Source organism: Uranotaenia lowii, chromosome 1 (genome assembly GCF_029784155.1).
Source record: "Uranotaenia lowii strain MFRU-FL chromosome 1, ASM2978415v1, whole genome shotgun sequence".
NCBI lineage: Eukaryota > Metazoa > Arthropoda > Insecta > Diptera > Culicidae > Uranotaenia > Uranotaenia lowii.
The window spans coordinates 46,192,144-46,215,031 of record NC_073691.1 but is presented as its reverse complement, the minus strand read 5'-3'; the positions used below and the strand labels follow the sequence as shown (position 1 = coordinate 46,215,031).

The 22,888-nt window shown below is 43.2% G+C and overlaps 2 protein-coding genes across 2 annotated transcripts; one reads left to right on the top strand and one right to left on the bottom strand.

The window, feature by feature from the left end:
* The first annotated feature begins 711 nt into the window (after positions 1 to 711).
* LOC129739574 (putative fatty acyl-CoA reductase CG5065) lies at positions 712 to 11,329 on the top strand. Its single transcript, XM_055731052.1, has 4 exons — positions 712 to 1,105; positions 1,576 to 1,833; positions 10,816 to 10,941; positions 11,009 to 11,329. The coding sequence occupies exons 1-4, from the start codon at positions 798 to 800 to the stop codon at positions 11,292 to 11,294; spliced, it is 978 nt and encodes a 325-aa protein (XP_055587027.1). The 5' UTR covers positions 712 to 797; the 3' UTR covers positions 11,295 to 11,329.
* Positions 11,330 to 11,405: 76 nt separating this feature from the next.
* On the bottom strand, positions 11,406 to 13,505 carry LOC129739600 (ATP synthase subunit delta, mitochondrial). The gene is made up of 4 exons (XM_055731081.1): positions 13,354 to 13,505; positions 12,949 to 13,160; positions 11,819 to 12,030; positions 11,406 to 11,748 (listed from the first exon to the last, which is right to left on the bottom strand). Exons 2-4 carry the CDS (start codon positions 13,157 to 13,159, stop codon positions 11,686 to 11,688), a joined length of 486 nt encoding a protein of 161 aa, XP_055587056.1. The 5' UTR covers position 13,160; positions 13,354 to 13,505; the 3' UTR covers positions 11,406 to 11,685.
* Positions 13,506 to 22,888: the final 9,383 nt, after the last annotated feature.

Below are 22,888 nucleotides of genomic sequence, written 5' to 3'. Positions count from 1 at the left end.
ATTCCAGTTTGTATTAAAATATTCAATACTCTGAAAAATGGCCTTTCAGGCGAAATTTTCTATTGAAGAATGGTAAATTCTGGCGAAAATTCTAGGGAAATGGGGTACATCCAAATTTAAAGGTATCAAAGGAATTCCGGTAAACAGTATACAACCGACTGAGATTAATAATTCAGTATTAACAGTTGAAAGCGAGACATAACTTAGATTTTAAAAAGTTCTAGAAAAATGTCACCAAACCCCCCTCTTCTTGAGCGCTTTGTTGATTTGACCCTGATAAGATATAAGGGTGATCTAGCGTTTCTAAGTTGTCGACCTTGAGCCTAAGTGTAATTAAAACAGACGTCGACCAGGTTAATTTTGGAAAAGGAACAGAATCAAACTTCAGATTCAGATATTAGACTTACATTACAGATTCAAATTTCAGTTTTTAGTTTTGGATTCTTGATTTCAAAATTAGGTTTTAGGTTTTAAATTTGAATTCTGCATTTAAGCTTTAATGTTAAAGGTTGGATACTAGAGAAGATTTTGGAAGACTTTGAGACATTCCTCGAACAATAAAAGAAACTGCAACTCGTTGCAGCAACAATTATAGTTTAATCGCCTTTTTAACTTTTAAAGTCCATTTTGAGATCGGAACTAGGTCCAAGATTTCGTTCTAATGAGATTTGTCTGATTGAACTTCCTTTTCAAAACGACCAACCCAGATCTACCCACCGTACGCGGACTGGCGGGAGACGATCAAGATCGCGGAACGATTCGACGAGGAGACGCTGGACACCTTTGCCCCTAAGTACATGAACTTCCTGCCCAACACCTACGTCTTCACCAAATCGCTGGCCGAGCAAATCGTGCAGGAGTATCAGGACGAGCTTCCGCTCATTCTGTTCCGTCCCTCGATCGTTATCTCGACCATGAAGGATCCCATTCCGGGCTGGATCGATAACTTTAATGGGCCCGTTGGGTTGCTCGTCGGATGCGGCATAGGCCTTTGCCGGACCATGTACTGCGATCCGAACAACATTGCCGACTTTACACCGGTCGACGTTTGCATCAAGGCGATGATCGTTGCCGCCTGGAAGAAGGGAACGGCAGTCATCCAGAGGTAGGTTCCCAATGCTTTGAGGTGAACACCATCGTTGACCTAAAACTGAAACTTTGTTTCTGAGAATTCAATTCAAGAGACAATTGCTTCGAACCGCGTTACGCAATGATGACTGCTACAAATTAGCAAAGGTCACAGAAATGACTCAAACAAAACGAGCCCATCTATTACTAACGAACGACTAATCATCGCTTACAGGTGTGAAGTCGTTATTTTTTTAAATTTCCATGAGAAAACTTTTTCGATAAATAACTGTAATTGATATTTTTAATTAAACGCCAATCGATCAGTTCTGTGATTTTGTTAAGCGAACGATTAAACTAATCAACACAGGTATGGTGCATATTTATTGAATGTCTCGCCTAGTAGACTGCAGCGTCAAGCGACAGTTTAATTACCATGCTGAGCCCATCTAACAATTAGTTCTGAATATAGCCCTAATCATCATCATACACCTTATCATTTCGCAGTACCCCGATATCGGTGGAATCGCCGCAGCTGCCGGTGTACAACTGCTGCATCTCGAACCTGCGCAACTCGACCATGTCCCAGATTGTGCACATGGCGAAAACGCTGGCCGTCGACATGCCGCTGGACAAAATTCTGTGGGCCCCGGGAGGCAACCTGACGAGCATACGCTACTGGAACCTGATCCGGGTCATGCTGTTCCACATCATGCCGGCCATACTGGTGGACTTTCTGCTGCGGATGGCCGGCCAGAAGCCGTTGTAAGTATTTTGGTTTAATATAGTGTATGTGGAGTTCAGTTACAGATATGAATTTGCAAAAAAAGGGAAAAACAATGGGATCACTGAATAACAGTTGTTAGCCACATGAGATCGATTTTCCCTTATATTTTTCGAATTTTTGTATGTAGATTAACGATGCGTTCGAATTTTTTATATATTGATAATACCTGAATTTTACACCAGATGTAATTGAAGATGTGTAAACGACAAAAACCCGGGCACATCGATTAAAATGGCATTCGCAATACAAAACTTTATACTAGTTAATCGTTTATTTCCTTTTGTTTGCAGAATACTGCAAACTCGAAGTCAGAGGAAATGGATGGGATGTTGGCAATGAAAGGCCGAAAAATTTAACTGTGAACGATGACTTATTTACGCACTTTATGCGTAAGAACATCTTTAAAAAATGTGGGAGTTATGTGAGGGATGAACATTCATAGCTGTTCTCGCTCTCTACGTTCCGCGGAATTTGAACTCTTTACGGCTGGATCTAACAGCTCTCCGGCCTGGATATCATGATATTTTTTCATGAAGAAAATGTCCTCTGGAGAGAGGCATTGAAGACGGCCTAATTTTTATGAACTTTGACGTTTGACTATTTCCTGCTTAAATACTTATTGAAAAGTGGAACAGATCGGTAGACTTTGGCTAAAATGTGAATTATGCGTTAAAGATCATCTCAAGGAACACTTCAAGGAGACCTCCACAGTCTTTTGTGAACTATTTATATGCAACCAGACGACGAATGAGATCTACCGCAAACTGAAACGCCAAGCAAGAAGGATTGGGATGATTAATACGTCTGAGTCGAAGTATATGCTGGCCTGCTGATCCGAGACGGACCGAGCCCGCTTATCCAGTAATAACAAGGTCACGATCGACGGCGACGAGCTGAAGATAGTGGAAGACCACTAGTGATAATGACACCAGCCGTGAGATCCGGCGGCGAATTATCAGCGGAGATCGTGCCTACTATGGACTCCACAAGCAACTGTGGTCGAGAAGACTTAGCCCTCGCCCAAAGTGTAACCTGTACATGACGTTCATTAGATCGGTTTTCCTCTATGAGCACGAAACGTGGATATTGTTCGAGGAGGACCTGCGCACACTCAGAGTACTCGAGCGTGTGGTTGATAATAACTCAAGAATTCAACAGTGGAAAAGATTTATTAGCAGCTTGATGGAGAGCTTAATGTAGACTGAGAAAATTTTCACGGCTGTTAATTAAAGAAAACTTCCGTTTCCATAGAGGTGGCCAGTAACCAGCATTCTTGGATTGCCGATTATTCCAACACCCGCCCTGAATCGGTCTATCCCTGGAGGGGCCCCAGGTTGCAGAAACGTCCAGGTTCCAGTGCTTTGGTGAACGCATCTGCAAGTTGGTTTGCTGTTCCTATTGCTACGATCTGCAGCCTTCCGTGTGCCACATGATCTTGCAGGAAGAGTGTTTCACATGAATATGCTTCACACGCTTGTTCTCGGTGTTTGTAGCCATCGCAATGCAGCCACGATTGTCTTCAAACATCTTGAACGGTTTTCCAGGGGGAACTTGCTGCAGATCTTCTAAGATTCCTTGTAGCCACAGTCCTTCGGAAGCAGCTCCGCTTAAGGCTGTATACTCTGCCTCACAGGATGACAATGGATTAATTTAAGGGCCTTCTGAATTATTCTACCGATAGAGGGAAAAAGCAATGCCATCTGTCGCATTTTCAAGCAATCTGATTGCTGCTAACAGATGGCGGTACAATAAAAAGTCAGATTTTTGGGTTGGTCGTATTGGAATTATGTATATAGTTAGCAAAATATAAAAATCTTAAAATGAAAATTTTTGTCGTTATGGTCATTACGGGCTAGTTAATTAAATTATAAGCACTAAGATTCTATTATTCCAAATTAACAATTTATAACATAAACACATAAGATGGGCTATCTTTTTTTACCCTACATATCCTCACGGTAAAATGGCATATTATTAGTTTTTAGAGTAGGAACAAATGAAGTATGCATTTGCTAAATCGATAAAAAGCAACCGCTCATATGAGGAAATCCTCCAGATACAACTGAAATAAAAAACAAGATTTTGCAAAACCTTTCAAATATCAAAAACTTACTGAAAAAATGCACTACTTTTGATATTCAATGACCAATAATCGAATAATTAGTATAAGTTTTTAAAGAAATAGTGCTTGATTTTTTAATAGGTATTTCTAAAATGTTCAGAAATCTTAAATACGTTTTTCTCGATTAGACCCAACTGCTGGTTTCGCTCATATGAAATGTTACGCAGGTCGTTTTCTTTGACATGAGGTTTGACAGCTCTACACGCTGGTGGCGACATCTCTCTGTAAAATAGCTTCATCCATCGATCCATTCAACGGTTTGTTGCTTCCTACTGGCCCAGGACACCGTGTTGCCGAATACCTTGAAGACGTAAGCGCTGACGGATTTCCTATCTTCATTATCCGACGCCCAATCCGCATCAGCGTACCCGATCAGTGCTTCAGCCTTTTCGTCTCGCTTGAACTGGAGCTTGAGGTTCTTCGTGCCTTTCATGTATCGGACCACTGTTTTCAGCGCCAGTGTGCTTCGCCAGATTGACTTTGGACACGTCCCAAGTATGCAACGGCGAATGAAATATCGGGACGGACAGATAGCATTGTGTACATGAGACTGCCAAGTAGTTCGCGATAAGGGTGGCAGACCGCATTCCTTTCATTTGATGGTAGAAAACAGGCCTTCTCCACTGGTGTTTTCACGTGGTTGCAATAGTTCATGCCGAACTTCGCCTACACACGATCCACAGCGACTTCGACTTCGTGAGCAGGTCATCAACGTAGATGACGATATACACCCGCCCTCGATCGTCGATTCGGGTATATAAGCAATAGTTATGGCCAATGTTCCGAAAATCAATCAAAATAAACACTCAGGATACGATTCTGAGTGTTTATTTTGAGTTCTTAGTTCATCGTACAGGAACGCCATCTTGACATCGAGTTGATCGATGAACATCTTCCGGTGCACCGCTACAGCCAGAACGGTTCGTATTGTCACCAACTTCGCAACTGGGGAATAAGTTTCGCTATAGTCGACGCCAGCTTGCTGCAGGAAACCTTTAACGACTAGACGAGCCTTGTATCGCACAGGTTTTCCATTTTCGTCTTGCTTGACCCGGAACAACCATTTGGATTTGCGAGGAACCACGCCAGCTGGTCGTTCAACTAGCCGCAACACGTGGTTGTCAGCCAGGGACTTCAGTTCTTCATCGACCGCTTGCCTCCAGAAAACCTCATCGTTTCGCCCAGCAATGTCATAAGCCTCAGGCATCTCTTCGCTTTGAACGGGGTTTTCATGTGGCCGCACTTCTTCAGCTTGGAAATCGTATTGAACAGGGACCACACATGACGGACTTTCGCAAGGAACCTTGGCAGCAAACGGAAAACTATTTTCATCAAACTTGACATCACTTGACAGGAACAATTCCTTCTACTCTGGATTCCACAGACGGTAACCATTTGGAGCATAGCCAACCATCACAGCCAGTTTGCTTTTCGGGTCCAGTTTTCTTCTGTTGCGCCGCCACCCAAGCATACGGTTTACAGCCAAAAACGCGAAGTTTGCTCAGGTCTGGCTTGTGGCCTGTCCACATTTCCGCAGGGGTCTTCCGGCAAGGTAGAGCACTGGTTGGACTTTTGTTGGTTAGGTATACCGCAGCCAGAACCGCTTCGTTCCACAGGCACTTCGGAGTTTGGGATTCGGACAACAGTGCACGAACCTTTTCGATGATTGTTCGATTAAATCGTTCTGACACACCATTTTGCTGTGGTGTATACGCTGCAGTTGGCACAACCTCTGGCTCCCTTTGGACACGTAAAACTCCCGCTGGTTTTTGGAGCAATATTCTCTGCCATGATCCACAGCCAGCTTCGAAATCGAATGTCCTAAAGCGACAGTTGCCATCGCTTCGTAATCTAGGAACCGTTGGTCCTAGATTACGAAGCGATGGCAACTGTCGCTCTAGGACATTCGATTTCGAAGCTGACTGTGGATAGCTCGGACTTCTTCTTGAGGAGATAAACTGCTGCGAAGTGCGTGAAATCGTCAATAAACGAGACAAAATACCGAGAACCATCCCAAGCTGCCGGTGTGATAGGACCACACACGTCGGAGTGAACTCTCTCTAAAGGTCTTGAAGCACGGACTCTTGTACCCGAGAATGGTTCGCGGCACTGCTTTCCAAGAACACATACATAACACAAATCCAATTTACCTGGTTCCTCGGAAATACCTGTTACACAAGTCATCCCAAATTCTGGATGCCCAAATGGCCAAGTCGACGGTGCCATAGATTACCGATCAGAGCTCCACACAAGTTGGCCGCCACAGTATCGAGGACCAAATCAAGCTCGTAAAGGTCGCCACGCATGGTACATTTTCCGATCAGCTTGCCGTCGTATCGCACAGTTGCTTCCGTTTTCTTGAAAGTAACGTCCAAATTTGCTTTCGCCATCTTCTTCACAGAGAGAAGATTTTCTCGAAGATCAGGAACAAACAGCACATCTTTCAGGACCAATTTGACGTCTTCCTTATTGACGCCCGAAATAGGCTATCAGCGACTGATCATCTTTCGCCACATTGTTGATCACCGGTGCCTTCAGCTTCGTAAGGTCAGCGAAACAGTGTTTCACGTTCACGAGGTGATCCGTGGCCCCAGAATCCAATTTGGAAGACACGACACCCGTCTCTCGTTCGGGTAAAAATCCTTCCAGTCATGAAAGCTATCGCTTTACCTCCACTTGCAGCATAAGCTTCAGCTCGTCTGTCCGACGTAAGCTTGACACGACAATCTTTGGTCTTATGTCCCTTGTTTTGGCAACGTCTGCACTTTCCCGTGAACCTAAGGAACGCCGTCCTCTGTTTCGATCCTTTGAAAGCAGCAGGTTATTCTTGGTTCGAATCTGCAACTCGGTCCGTTTTCTTTAATTCCTCTGCAAGCAGCGCTCTCGAACAACGCCCAGTTTCAGATTTTCCTCTCCAAGATTCTCCAAGGCGGTAACTAAGGGATCAAATGATTCGGGAAGAGTGACAAAGAGCTGAGCGACAACGTCGTTTTCTTCGAGCTTCGCTCCGGCCAACTTCAGCTGACGAATAAGGTCTTCGAAGATCTTCAAATGGTTCTCCACTGACGATCCTTCAACTATTTTCAGCTTCGCAAGTTGCTTTCGGATGAAGGTCAGCGTCGAAACGGATTTCTTGGCATAAACGTTCTCCAGGCTTGTCCAAATTTGCTTTGACGTGTCCTTGTCCCGTACCAGGTCCAGCAGGTCATCGTGAATGAACGAAATCAGCAAATACGTCGCCTTTCCGTCCTTCTCCAGGAACTTAGCACGTTCAGCCGGAACCGCCGGGGGATCGTTCTTGACCACGTCCAAAAGATTTACCGATTTCAAATAAGCTTCCACCCTGAAGCGCCAATTGTCAAAGCCGGTGCCCGAAAACTGCGGGATCCCGTGGACCGGATGTTGGTGCGAGTCACCCATAACCTCTTGATAGTTAGTTTAAATAAATTAAACAAAATTCAACAGTGGAAAGGAATTATTAGCAGCTTGATGGAGAGCTAATGTCGACTGAGAAAATTTTCACGGTTGTTTATTAAAGAAAACTTCCGTTTCCACAGAGGTGACCAGTAACCAGCATTCTTGGATTGCCAATTATTCCAACAAGAACCATATCTGGCGGCGTGCAGGAGAACGGAGTATGGATGCAAAGGATGAACCACGAGCTTGCGCGACTCTACGGCAAACCCAGTATAAAAAAGGTGGCGAAAGCTAGACGAATTCGCTGGACAGGACATGTAGAGAGAATGCCGGACACGTGTTCGCTGCCAATCCGGTAGGACCGAGACGTGCAGGGGCACAAAGAGGGAGGTTCAGTTGTAAGACGGAATACTATTTTTGTTTTAGTTGGTAGCCACAGGCGGAAAATCCCGGTTTACGGATTGTATTCCAAGGCACGGCGAGCCACCGCGTCCCCCCAGTTTGCTACTCTGGGTCCATGGGTACAATGGGAAGACTCATGATATACCCCCTACTCCCTAAACTCCACCTGGGTCCGCAGACCTGGTTCCCACCTCGAACTGTTTAGTACACTATACTTCAATAGTGGGAGGTCTATTCGCGCTAGTGCGCTCCAAGGCTTACTCATTAACGAGACCACTTTCAGCAAAACCTCTCATCCTTACGATTCGACGCCTGAACTCTCCTCTAACGACTTGAGAACCGACATCTCCTCGCAATGACTCGAGATTCCCACACAAACCTCTCCTCTTCGCGACTTGAGGCCGACCTCTCCTCGTAATTACTCGAGGTGACCACTTATACCCATCCTCTTGTTGATTAAGGGCCTGATCCTTCCTCTTACGACTCGAGACCTGGCCCCTTATCATAAAGACTCGGGGTTTACCACACAAGCCTCTCCGCCAGGGGATTCGAGGCCTGATCTCTCCTCTGATGACTCGAAGCCCAACCTCTTATCTCCATGGTTCGAGGTTTGCCACCTTGCCCGTCGTGTGCCAGATCGAGAGCAGCTAATCCTAGACTCGCGCCTGTCACGGCACACGCGCGTACTTTACACAACGACTCGGATGATTCTCGACGAAGACGTCATCCTACTCCGACTCGAATAGCTCACCCGGCGTCGAGAGCCACTCTACTCGTGGGTATTCCTCGATCGTGGAATAACCCTTTCCCAACGATTATCCCCGCAGCTTCTGTCTTTGAGAACCGTCCTACTGCATATGCCGCTTCTGTTCTGCCCAGTGCAGTACCAGCCCGACCTGCATTCCAGATCTGGGGGGACCATTTCGCAACCGACATCTGGTTCGAGGGGATTTTGCGCTGCTCAACCAGTGCCACCCGCAGTTCTTCTTCTGTCGTGACTTCATTCAGGTTTTTGATCCGGATAGTCACCTCCTTACAGAGGGCGCGTACCTCAGCCTTGTCGCGAAGGGCTTCGGCCGCCTTATCCGTAAGAGTCCCGCTGGAGTTTCCCGCGCCACGCTTTAGTTCTAGGATCATCTCGCCGGTGCGTGTCCGACGGATTCTCCGAGGTCCTCATTAGCACGCATCTGTCTCAGGACACCTGCGTACGTGCCTGCCAGCATAGTTAGTGTCTTGGGTGTTGATTGGTTGCTTTTCCCCGGGGGCTGATTCGGTGATTTCGACAGCTTCTTTCTCTGTTTGAGAGCACAGATCGAAGCCGCTGACGACTGCTCACGCTCAACCAAAGCCGTATCCTGTTTCAGATTCTGGAGCTGCTGACACTCGGTGATAAGTGTTTTCAGTTTGCAATCCGCATCATCCGTTTTCAGCTTGGACAGCAGGCGTGTACGGACGTCGGCATCCTTGGAAGATTTGAGGCCTCGGATGAAGATAAGCGATTTGAACTGGTCCGGTGTGATCTTGCCAAGCTCAAAATCCTCGCATCGTTTGTTGACCGTCCCAGCGTAGATAACGTAGTCCTCGTCCGGCCGCTTCACGACTTGGAAACAGTCGTACCTTCTACTGAACAGGGAGATTCGGGTTCTGAAAAGCTGTTTGAGTTTTTCAACTGTCTCAGCAAAGCTGAATTCCCTCGAATGTTTGGGTAGAATGAAGTTGAGATACCTATCGTGAACGGTAAAGTTGAGACTTCGGAGCAATAACCGAACCTTGGCCGCATCGTCGAGTTTGGAACCATCCTGGAGGAAAAAGTCTTCGTATTTTTTATACCAGCGGTCAAACGTCTGACCACTATCCGGATCGTAGCAGAATTCAGGAACAGGAGCCTAGTACGGCCTTCATGTCAACTTTGTGAATACATTTCTTGATTCTTCCGATCAATTGTTTGCAGTTCTTGGCTCTCCAATTATTTTTGTACACCAGTGAGCTCAAAGTTCCGAGAAAATCTTCTGTTGGGCGACACTGCGATGCGATGACGCTTTATTCGGCCAAAACACGTATGATTTTTGTGTAGAAACGGCATCAAAATTTTCTTCAAACATTCATACCGGTACACATCTTGATTGATAGCCAAACCAGACGGCTTGAATCACGGCTGAGAAATACCTCTCTCGGAAATGGCGATGTACTGCATTACTACAGCTATTCCTGTGATGTGCGTCTTCGGAAGTGGGAAGTAACTTTCGTCATCCAAAAAAAAAACATTTTCCGGAATATTTGTCATTGGGATTCAAGAGTCCAAATCTGATCCTCAGTGTATTCTGGAGCTCTTGTCTTCTTTCGGCACATAATTCCAACTTTTTTTTCAATGTCTTGCCAATGTACTAGTGGGAATAATTGAATTCCGACGGCTCAGTGAATCCATGTTGTTGAAGGCACGAGAAATAGAACGAAGTCCTTTTGCGTCCATAATTTGCGCTGGTCTGTCACTACCTTCCCTGCGACTAGTTGGATATGGTAAACAGTGGAAGTCGCCACATTTTCACCGAGATTTTTGTGCAATTCGTAGATCAGAACAATGCTTCCACGGCATTTTGTGCAAAACTGGGCAAACATAAGCTAAACCAAAAATAAACCAAGCCGAGCGCTCACATGGTCGATTGCTTCGGGCTTGCCGCTACTTACGGTCAAATGTAGAAGCAATCAGCGCTGCTAAAATTCCGAGCAGACCAGTTACACAGGGATGTGTTGCTTTATTGAAATCAAATCTTAGGTTTTGAGTTTGTCTAGCTACATCTTCATACCTGAAAAATTATCAAACCGATGGAGTTCGACTTGTATATCGACTCGTAACACTTCCCATCACCTTCGAATAATTTTAAATATCTTTGAAATGTTTTTTTTTTTCTTTTGATTCACGCATAAAAGCCGATTTAAATTTCTTATGAAAAATTCACGGTGATTTCTCCTCTAAAAAAGTATCATTTACTAAGAGCTCCTTTTTCTCCTATCAATTCAGCGTGGCCAAACTACAAAGGAAAATCTACACCGCCAACGTTGCCCTGGAATATTTCATCCTGCACAATTGGGACTTCAAAAATCGAAATTTTATTCACTTAGCTACAGAAATCAAACCGGAAGATAAGTAAGCATCACAATGTTATCTTCTATGACTGATTTTGTTATCTAACAATTGTAATCCTGTTTTCCAGCAAAGACTTCTACTACCGAGACTTTGTCGAGTTCGACGTCACGCTGTACTTCCGCAACTGCATCCTGGGGGCGCGACGCTATTTGCTAAAGGAAAAAGACGAAAACATACCTCGAGCCCTTACGCATCTGAAACGGATGAACATGTTGGACACGTTCTGCAAATCTATGCTGCTGCTGGGATTCTTGTACCTCGTGTTGATCAAATGTGATCTGCTCGGTCTGCTGCTGCACTCTGCCTCGTATCGGACGTCGTACAAGCTAGGATTGGATCCTCTCGAAGTTTGAGGAAGTTGCTGGTAATAAATTTTCTTCTGTTCCAATGATTTGTAGCATTTATGATTCGAAATTCCAATTGAATTTTCTCTTACATTTCTCGGAGAAAAAAGCGGTTGCTGGTTACTAGATCTAGAAGCCGTTGATTGGCCACGAAACGTTTCCCATGACTTTATTAATTTTTATCCATTTTTTAAATGAAGTACAGAAACGAGAAAAAAGGTTCACTTATTGATCGTTCTGCCAAACTTTTGGAAACATCTCCACTCTATACCATTTGTATCAAACGCACCGACTACAGGTTGAAAGTTAGCCGGTGGATTCACTTCACTCGAATCTAACAAAATCCCAAAATTTTAACTCCAATTACATCCGAAAATTATCCCTTAAAGTAGGTGAAAACTTAACCGGAAGCCTTGACAAGTTCCTCGGCAACCTCGACGGCGATGGCAGCTTCGGCTTTTTCCTGTAAATAAAAAACAAACAAAAAATAGTATTCCAACAAGGAACTAAGACTAAAACCATAAACAACTCACCACATCGGTGGAAGCCGACGAGAGTTTGCTCTGGGCACTGGACAGGATTTCACGGCAGGCAGCGGAATCCAAGTCCTCAACGGGGTGAGCTTCCTCGGCCAGCACCTGCACAGACGAGTCCTCGTTGACGGTGATGGTTCCGCTGGAGACGAACACCTTCTTGACGGCGCCGTCCTGTTCGTAAACGGTGACGACTCCTGGCCTCAGAACAGCTGTGAACAGATGGAAAGGAATTGTGGGAAAAATGAGCTTACAAATAATTTCCTGCCTATGATGACATATTAAATGTAGAATCAATAATATTAAAAATTATTTGAGTTTGAATTTCTAAGCATTATTTTACTGTAAATTCAAAGAATTTTGAGATTTATTATTGAAACGTAGAGACATCAATTAATTATCTAGTGATATAGATTTTCTTTAAATACTTTTTTTTTAATTCTTTTGTTTGAAACGGCTCAATTCAGTAGATTTAGGGGGACCAAGAATGATCTGTTTTTACAATTCATTGTTTAAAGGCTACTCATTCCAAATTTTCCTACCACCTACTGCTTAGGTGCTTCAAATCAGCCGCAAGATTTGTGTACAGCCTGAGGCGGAGGGAAACTACAGAGGTCGCCAGAAAACGCATCCTTGGTTGCGATCTCCTGGACTACTATCATAGACGCATATGTTGTTTTATGCGACAACGATACAACGAATGCCTGCCAACATATCTCCTCAACCATTTACAACGTGAAAGAAATGATCGAGCCAAATGCTTTATTATACCACAGCATACTACGACATCACGGAAAAGTGTCCTGATCTACGGCGCTTCATGCTGGAACTCCCTGCCTTTATCGTCAAGGCAGGCTAGTTCATTGACTGCTTTCAAAACGGCCTTGAATCGAGTTTAGTTTAGTTGATAATATAGTTTGTTTTTCTTTTAATTATTAACACTCAATAAGTAGAATATTTTCAAGAATTGTTTTCCTTAACCTGACTATAAAGTTAATTGTAACTAACAGGCTACGTTGAAGTTAATAATCAATAAAATTACCATTTTATTCCAAATTCAATTGTTTACTACTTTCCTATCCCCCGAGACGCTATCCCAACAAAAATTAGACAACCCCTCCAAAACTTACCCAAAGTCGGAACGTGCTTGGGCAGGATACCGAAGGCACCGCTGAACGAGGGCACATCCACCTGCCGGACGGCCGTGGAGTCGTAGAAAACCTTGTTGGCCGCGGCCAGGGTGAACGCCATCTCGTCGGCGTAGCCACGGGACTGCATCGCTCGCAGGGCCGGGCGCATCGAGCTGACCAGCCGGGAACCGTTTCTCAGAGCGAACGACATCCTGAGACGGGAGAGCCACACCGGAACGATCGCAAGAAAGCCAAGGTTCGCAAAATTATGTAATCGGATTGGAAGGAAAATAAAAGCTTGAATTTAGTATCGTTTGAAATGCATTCGGTATCAATCCACGATAACTCTTTATGTAGTTCCCTTAACAAGATCAACATCAGCAAATCGAATCAAAAGCTACTTACTTGAGGCTATTGTTACAAAATTTTCACGAATTTAACCACTGGAGAATGTGCGCAACCAGCCGCAAGGAGAAATGTCTGCCGGATCAACTTTTGCATGCAAGAAAACCACGAATGAGGTGTGAACGTCAAAGCGCGCAAAATAAATGTGGTTGTCGGAATTGCACCAAGCGAAATTACAGCCTAAAATCTTATTGAATAATAGTGTTTTCGTTTATTGGCAGTGGCAACCTAGTTACCCACGAGTTTTGCCCTAGCTGCTGTTATTATGTTCGTTTATTAATTCAGAAGTCCACTAGTTTTGCCCGAGATTTGAACCTCAAGCAGGCGGTTGCACCCCGTAAAAGTTGTCAGTGTTGGGGGTAAACATAGGTGTGAGTATAGCAACCATATATTTGCATCGTCCCGGGTAACGATTCTGTTTGTTTATTCAGAAAAGGTTTTGCCCCACACTAGTGGATAAAAACGAAAACGGCATAAGTTTAACTGTTTTCATAAATTTTTAAAATTAGAAATTGGCCAGTAAAATTTTGGATTGAAGGCCCGGTTTAAGCCAAATTAAGTGGGAACGCCAGTCTTGCGCCGCATCGACCTTTATAAACTATGCACCATTGAATAACTTGTTGAAGTCTCAAATTTTTGTCATACATTTTTTTGTAGGTCAATTTTAGTATATTTAGCAGGCGGATAACCATATGTAGAGGCAACATTTTCTAATATATTGTTTTGCATGAATTATGCTTCGTTTGTATGATTTTATGTCAATTAAACTATTAAAAACTCGAAGGTCAAACTTTGAAAAAAGACCAAAAAACTAAAAAAACTAAGACATATCCATAATTTTTACGAGTTTTTTTTTTAAATGATGATTGGAAAACAAGAGCAATAACACTGTATTCAGTGATATAAAGAAGACTGGGCAATAATGTATGAAACTTATGGTTTTCAGATGTACACGGATGTACAATCTGTTCTAAAGACCTTAAATTTCTTGCACAACAAGAAAACACTCTACAGTGAGAGAAGAAAGTTATGAAATAAAGCATATGTTTCACCCAAGGGGGGTAAATAGAAGATAATCTCACGGAGTACAATAACTCATGGTGGTATATTCCAAGGGTCCGAAATTCGCTCCTTTCCTCTAATCACCAAGCGAGCCAACTCATCACAGAAACAAAAATTTTATTTTTCCTTCCTGCTGCAATCAAGTTTGCCACTTTTCAGCCAAAGAGAAAGGCGTATGTTGCATCTATCTTCCTGTATAAGGCAGTCAAGCGAATGCAACAATATAGTATCAACAACGAAGACGCTCAATGGTGATCTGCAACATTCAAAATTCTAGTTGTCGCAGATCATTGCTGAGCGCATCGTTGGTGAACTATTCACGAGCAGACTATCCGAGCTGTTTTTGTTTTCCTGATTGTCGCAGCAATCTTTGGTCAGAATTGCTTGTAGCTTTTAGCAGGGGAAGCATAAATTCTTTACCCCCCAAACATTCCCGCCTTACCCGGCGTGTACGATTGGTATATAAGCGATACATTTTGAGCAGTTCACTTCCGAATGTTTCACTGCTGAATAATACATAGAGACGATCGCGAGCGAATGCAACAAACGAAAAATTTCCCCTTCTAAGATCGCTTAGCAACTATGCATCAGACGGAAAATTCTGATGTGAGTCGTCCATCAATTTGTGTTTTGGGCAGAGCCTTCCCCTCATCCGTAAACAAGAAAACGGAAGGCCCGCTTTGATAATTTGGAAATGAAATGTCGCACAGCATTTCCTCGGTTCGTACAGCAAAGGCAGTTTCTAACCAACGCTGCCTGAGGGTGCTATGAGAAAAGTGTATAGATTGAAGCTATCGCGAGTGAATTTCGGACCCTTGGTATATTCCCAATGATGACGTAATTGCTATCCATCAAGTGAGCCGCGGTGTATGCAGCATTACCTAACAAACAATTTATTGCTGAAAAAGCGCTGAAAAATATTGTGGCTCAATTTTTAATCAGCAATCTGGCTGAAAGAAGGCATCCAAAATTCACTAATTCACGTGTCTTCAACCTTCAATCAGCTTTATCTGCACGGTTAATTCAAATTATTCAGAGACTGATTTGTTTTGATTCAGGATTCGCAACATATATGAAGAGGAAAACAACTGAGTGAAAAACCTTCAAAATTTTGAGTTATTTTCATCTAGCGAGTTCCAACCCAGAAACATTTTTGCTGATTAAATACGCCAATTCTTTGATCGTATGCTGTGTTAAGGTGCTGATTGCTGTTTCAGCTTTCTGGCTGATGAACGAAATACTTGTAAAAACAGCGAAAATCTCTCGAAGTTCGTTTATCACGACTAGACTGAAAATATTAATTGTAAGTTTGATGGAATATAAATGATTGAGCTTTTACTTACAAATTAGTTTTTCTGCTTAATTATAATTACGCTTGAGCTATCCTGAATCCTTTTCCGCTCTACCGGAAAAGCAATCCTCGATTCTAAAAAGGCAAACTCATGTTGGCTATTGTCGAGACCGACCGACCCATTTTTGCTACTTTTTCTCAACGCTTTTATTCCTCACTCAAAAACACCGTCCGTTCTTCCTGGAATATTTCTGTAAACTGACTCTCCTTTTCTTTTTCGTTCGTAATCGCACTTTTTTTCTTCTTCTCAACGCATCTTTCTATTTTCACCCCGTTTAACGACAACAACGATGGGTCCTGTCAGTTGCAGGGTTGATTCTGTGCTCATTTCACACTTCATAAAAATGTTGCCAAAAAATAAATCTTTTTTTTTTTTGTAAGTCTTTATTTGAAACGGCTCATACCTTCAGGTTTTAAGGAGCCAAACTCTTTTATTGATTTTACAATATTTTGCTTAGCTTAACACTTTTATTTTAAAAAGAAAGAAGATAGTAAAGGGAAATATGAAAATAAAAAGAATTATAGACGAAGATCGATAGCTTTTAGAAAAAGATAGATTTCGAACATGTAGTCCAAATCCAACAGAGCTAGTACATCTCTCACTGGGACGTTAGGTGATTTTCCTCGGGCCCGAAGGGAGTCTATTAAATTCGTTCTGGCGACAAGATGGACCTCACACGACCAGACAATATGCTCGATGTCATGGTAACCTTGGCCGCAATTACACAAATTGCTGCCAGCAATGTCAAAACGATAGAGTACCGCGTCTAAGGAAGAATGATTGGACATGAGACGGGAAAATATACGAATAAAATCCCGACTCAGATCCAATCTATTAAACCAGGGTTTGAGGCTTACCTTTGGGATAATCGAGTGGAACCACCGACCCTTGTCATCCTCGTCCCATTTGCGCTGCCAGTTGACAAGAGAGTTCCTTCGAACTAAGAAGTAAAATTCGTTGAAGACGATTTCACGGTGATACGTGTCGCCTTCTATCGCCCCCACCTTTGCCAGAGAGTCCGCCCTCTCATTGCCCATTATCGAGCAATGTGAGGGGACCCAAACGAAGGTGATGGCAAAGCAACGTCTTGATAAAGCACTCAGAATCTCCCGTATCTTCCCGAGGAAATACGGTGAGTGCTTTCCCGGTCTTATTGAACGGATTGCTTCAACAGAACTGAGGCTGTCCGTTATAATATAGTAGTGTCCTACTGGTCTTGAAATGACGCTATCCAACGCCCAGTAAATGGCTCCTAACTCTGCGATGTATACCGAGCATGGTGGATGGAGGTTATATGAGGCGGTAGCTATTTCGTTGAACACTCCAAATCCCGTTGATTCCTCTATTAGCGATCCATCTGTAAAGTACATTTTGTCAGCATCGACGTGTCTATATTTAGCTTCGAAAATTCTTGGAATCAAAAGTGGACGATGCGAATCAGGGATTCCACGAATTTCTTGCTGCATAGACAAATCAAACTGGACAGAAGAGTTGTCGTAGTCTGGGATGTAAACACGAGTTGGAGAATATGAAGAAGGATTAACCTGCATGGTCATGAAGACATGGTATATAGACATGAATCTGGTGTGAATATTTTGCTCAAGTAGCCTTTCAAAAGTTTCGATCACCAATGGGTTCATGACCTCACACCTGATGAGGAACCGGAGTGATAATAAATTGAATCGATCTTTAAGTGGGAGTATGCCTGCCAAAACTTCGAGACTCATATTATGCGTTGAGGGCATACAGCCCAAAGCGATGCGGAGACAACGATATTGGATACGCTCGAGTTTGATGAGGTGAGTTTTAGCAGCTGACTGGAAACATAAGCTACCATATTCCATAACTGAGAGAACTGTTGTTCGATACAATTTTAAAAGATCTTCTGGATGGGCTCCCCACCAGGTGCCAGTGATTGATCGGAGAAAATTGATTCTTTGTTAGCGTTTTCCTTTCAGATACTCAATGTGGGCTCTCCAGGTACACTTCGAATCAAACCAAACCCCAAGATACTTAAAACACCTTGATTGAGTGATCGTTCTGCCTAGAAGTTGAAGCTTAGGTTGAGCAGGTCTATGTTTCTTAGAGAAAACAACCATCTCCGTTTTCTGTGGAGAAAACTCGATCCCAAGCCCCAAAGCCCAGGAAGACAATCTGTCTAAAGTATCTTGTAAAGGCCCGTGCAGATGTGACTCAGTTTCACCTGTTACGGATACTACGCCATCATCTGCAAGTTGTCTTAAAGTGCAGCCTTCAGAGAGACAACTGTCTATGTCGCTTACGTAGAAGTTATACAAAAGAGGACTCAAACATGAACCCTGCGGGAGGCCCATGTAAGAGGTCCTTCTAATAGCAAGATCCCCGTGAGCAATGTTCAAATGTTTCTCACAAAGCAAGCTGTATAAGATGTTGTTCAATAGAGGAGGCAGACCCCGGGAGTGCAACTTGTCTGACAAAACCTCTATTGAGACTGCATCAAAAGCTCCCTTTATGTCTAGAAACACTGAAGCCATTTGCTCACGTTTTGCGTACGCCATTTGTATCTCTGAAGACAGCAAAGCAAGACAATCGTTTGTCCCTTTGCCCCTTCGAAACCCAAATTGAGTATCTGAAAGGAGACCATTTGTTTCCACCCATTTATCCAATCGGAACAAAATCATTTTCTCCATCAATTTCCGAATGCAAGACAACATCGCTATTGGACGGTACGAATTAAAATCGGACGCAGGTTTCCCGGGCTTTAGGATAGTAATAACTCTCACTTGTCTCCAATCTTCTGGAACAATGTTATGCTCCAAGAATTGATTGAATAAATTCAACAAGCGAAATTTGGCGGCATCCGGGAGGTTTTTCAACAAGTTGAATTTTATTTTATCAACTCCCGGAGCTGAATTGTTACAAGAGAGAAGAGCAAGTGAGAATTCCATCATTGAAAAGCTGGAATCCAGATCGCATCTGTTCGGAGACACACTTCGGATGATTTTTTGCACAGGTGTGGAATCTGGACAGATTTTCCGTGCGAAATTGAAAATCCATTTATGCGAATGTTCTTCACTTTCGTTCGTGGAAGAACGATTACGCATGCTGCGTGCCACATTCCACAAAGTGCTTAAGGATGTTTCCCGCGACAAACCTCCCACAAAATTACGCCAATGCGCACGTTTTTTCCCCTTGATCAGGTTTTTAAATTGCTGCTCAAGAGAAAAATACGCGTTGAAGTTATCCAGGGTTCCGTGTTTCCGAAAAACTTTGAAGGCGTTCGATTTATCCACGTAAAGTTTAGTACACTGACTGTCCCACCATGGATTGGGAGGCCTTCGTCGAACAGATGGATCTGGGATGGGTTTCGTTTGAGATTCGACTGCACTATCATGAATCAAGCGAGCAAGAAAAGTATATTCCTCCAATGGAGGTAATACCGCCACAGAATTGATGGTTGAAATAACTGCGTCCGAGTACTTTTTCCAGTCGATGTGTCTTGTTAGGTCATATGCCATGTTTGATGAATTTGAAGTGTTGACACCATTGGTGATTGAAATTTTGATAGGGAGGTGATCACTACCATTGGGATCGGGGATTACCTTCCACTGGCAATCCAATGATAGAGAATTTGAGCAGAGTGAGAGGCAATTGCACTTTGTCTTGAAGGAGGTCTAGGCACCCGTGTTTTTTCACCCGTGTTCAAAACTGTTAAATTGAAACTGTCACAAATGTCATAAATAAGAGTAGAACGACTATCGTCAATTTGTTCTCCCCAGACAGTTCCATGCGAATTAAAATCACCCAGGATCAACCTTGGCTCAGGCAAAACTGAACACAGGTCCTCTAGGTGACTTCGATCCACTGCAACTCTCTGAGGCCAGTACAAACTGACAACACATAAGTCCTTACCTCTTATAGTTGTATGACATGCAACAGCTTCAATTCCGCCTGATAAAGGAAGATGAATTCTGTAAAAGGAGTGGCGCTTATTGATCCCCAAAAGCACCCCTCCATAAGAATCGTCACGATCCAGACGGACAACATTAAAATCGTGGAATAAGATGCTGGATTGAGAAGATAACCAAGTTTCGGACAACGCAAAGATGTCGCAATTTGTATCATGAAGTAGAAATTTGAACGGATCCAGTTTAGGGATAATACTACGACAATTCCACTGTAAGACAGTGATATCTCCGACCTCTCGGCGTAAATTAGCCATCGAGAGAGATAAACACTGAAAGAATGGGCCAAGTTTGCATCAACTGCTTTAAAAATGTCTTTACTATAGGAAGCATCGCGGAAACGATGCCTCTTATCGATTCAGATACGTTGAAAAACGATAATATTCCATTTAAGATGTCACTCAACTTAAAAAATCCCGATTGAGTCGATGGATCAGTCGAGACTGCGGTAGATTTTGGGGTTCTAGAACACCCCGCTGCTTCTGGTTTATTCAGGGGTACAAAATTCATGGAGAATCCTGGCGGGACTGCTTTATCTTTTCCTGAAGTAGATGGTTTTTGTCTACCGTCGATTGTGGTACTAACTGTAGGTATTTTTTTTGGAATGTTAGGGATCTTTGGAGCTGGTTTAGAGCGTTTTCGGGAGTTGGCACTAAAAACAATAGGATGGTCTTCATCAGTCGTGTCAGTATCTCCATTGTCAACTGGCAGCACTGAAAAAATATTACTAGGCTGAGGCTGAGCCGGGGGAGAAGCGCTCTTCAAAATAGCGGCGTAAGAACGATTTGATCGTTCTTTCAAAGAGCGCCTCTCCTTATCCCAGCGACTCTTAAATGCCTCGCACACAGAGATATCATGAGGAGAGCCCCCGCAATAGATACATTTCTGCTCTATTGCTGAGTACGCTCCTTCCTCATGCTCCTCTCCGCAACGAGAGCACCGTGCTTTATTGCAACAATGGGACTCGGTATGGCCCAATTTGATGCACCTTTTGCAACTCATTGGGCGAGGCACAAAGAGTCGCACAGGAAGCCTCAACATTCCGTCAATCAAGACGTAGTGAGGGAGAGCGGTTCCCGCGAAGGTAACACGAAATGAGGCTGAAGGCGAATACCCTTTAACTCCATTTACGACGTTGGCAGTTTTAAGTTGACGACAATCCAAGATTTCGGCCGAAGCCGAATCAAGGCCTTTAAACTTACCAACGCCCTTGGATTTAATGTAGTCTTCCTCCAGACTCATTTCTGTTATCACGCCCTCGATCTCTACGTTTCGAGACGGAATGAAAATATGGTACTCTAGCCTAAAGAAATCGCTGACAACAATTTCGTTGGCAGCTTTCCGGTCAGCCACAACAACGCGCAACTTGTCTGGTCGCACCTTGGTTATGCTGGTCACGGAGGTCCACCTCGCCAGATCTATGGTTATCTGTACCACGTTAAGTCGTTTTCCACCGGTTTTGGGCCGGATGAAAACCATCCAAGGCCCATTAAAAGTTGAACCATCCGTGTAGGTTCGGAGCCGGGCAGGTCTACTGTTAATTGTAGGTGATGCAAGATTATCATCCATCGGAGCATGGGAAGCATTTGACGGACCAGCAATAGCTGAATCCTCCAAATGCTCCTCATCCTCGTAGGTGACACTTTCGGCATCCACAGTTAACGGGTGGAGCCCCCCGCCTTCGCTCATATTTTAAAACAGAGACACGAAGGCCTTCCGTGATAAAATATGAGCGAAGCAAAACACGATCAAAATATAAAGGGAAAAAATTGAAAAAGAAAAGTGAAAAAAGAGGAAAAAACTTACAATATTTCTAAGCACTTCTTTCTTGGATAATTTATCAAGTGTTTTTATCCAACCACGTGGTATCCAGTAGTTGATTGAAGATGGCGACGTCAACTGGCGAAACTGTCCAATCAATTAGGGTTCTCTCTGCACCCGACTACGGCAGTCAGAGCCGGATCTGTCGGATTGAGTCTCTCGGAATGCACACCCGGATAAACAGAACAAACAGAGAACACCCTGATGATTATTATGGCCCCGGTGATGATCGTGACTATAACAGCTGCCGGTGATCAACGTTTCGATTATTAATGGAACCGACTATCCGCATCTGGTACACGGGACTTGTACGCTGGACCTGCAGGAATAATCCACTTCCTTGGTCGAACTGCACCGTTGAATTTGATAGAGGCACCACACTTCGATTTCTTATACAAATGCACTCCAACACGGTAGCGGAAAAAAAAGACGTCCGCACTGGCCGAAGAACTGGGTTAGAATGAATAAATCTTTTTTGTTTAGTTCATATAATTTATATTAATTATTCTCTATATTATTTGCATTAATTATTTCTTACAATTTATACCGTCAGATATTTATTATCACTTTATTTCCTACAGCTATGATAATAATTAATATCGGGATTATCTAACCTCTCTTCTATGTATGCAATCAAGTCACGAGACTCAAGAACCGAAGTATAATTGCCAGAATAGTCGGATCTAACAAATTAGAATCAAAAGGTAAGTATACAATTCAAAATATGGAATAACAGCAAACATACCGAGTGCCAATAATCGAATTCACTTTCTTTAAATTTTAGGAATATTTTAGTAAATTTCAACGTTTTCTAATCACCTAACAAAGATCTTCACCAGCTATCTTCCAACTCACAGATCTAATTGTCAACTCCCGATCGGATATAGGTCGATTCACGCACTGCCTGGCCTCACTGGTTTTGACATTTCGCGATTCCTGTTTTGATTCCTTATTTTCCAATTCTACACGCTGCGGATGCAAAGCAAACATTTCGGTCCTCATTTAATTCTCATTCACACGTTTTGAGCAAAAGTACTCAGCTCAACTTTGGGATATAAAAAATTAAAAAGAAAATTAGATGTTTTCAGTATCAAATAATTAAAAATCAATCATTTTGTTTGTTAATCCAGCTGGAACAGATGAACTTAAACTTAAAAGTTAAACCACTGGCCAATGACTGGACACTCGATTTTGGTTTTTGGCGCTGCTCGAAAATGAAAGAAAATGTCGATACCAGTAAAATTTTCATGCTCGAATTGCTGCCGCGCAGTGTCGACGATAACAGGCTTCTAGCCAAAAACTGAGAGGAATTTTGTTCTATAAGTCTCATGTCAGTGTGATTAGTGGTTAAGCTGA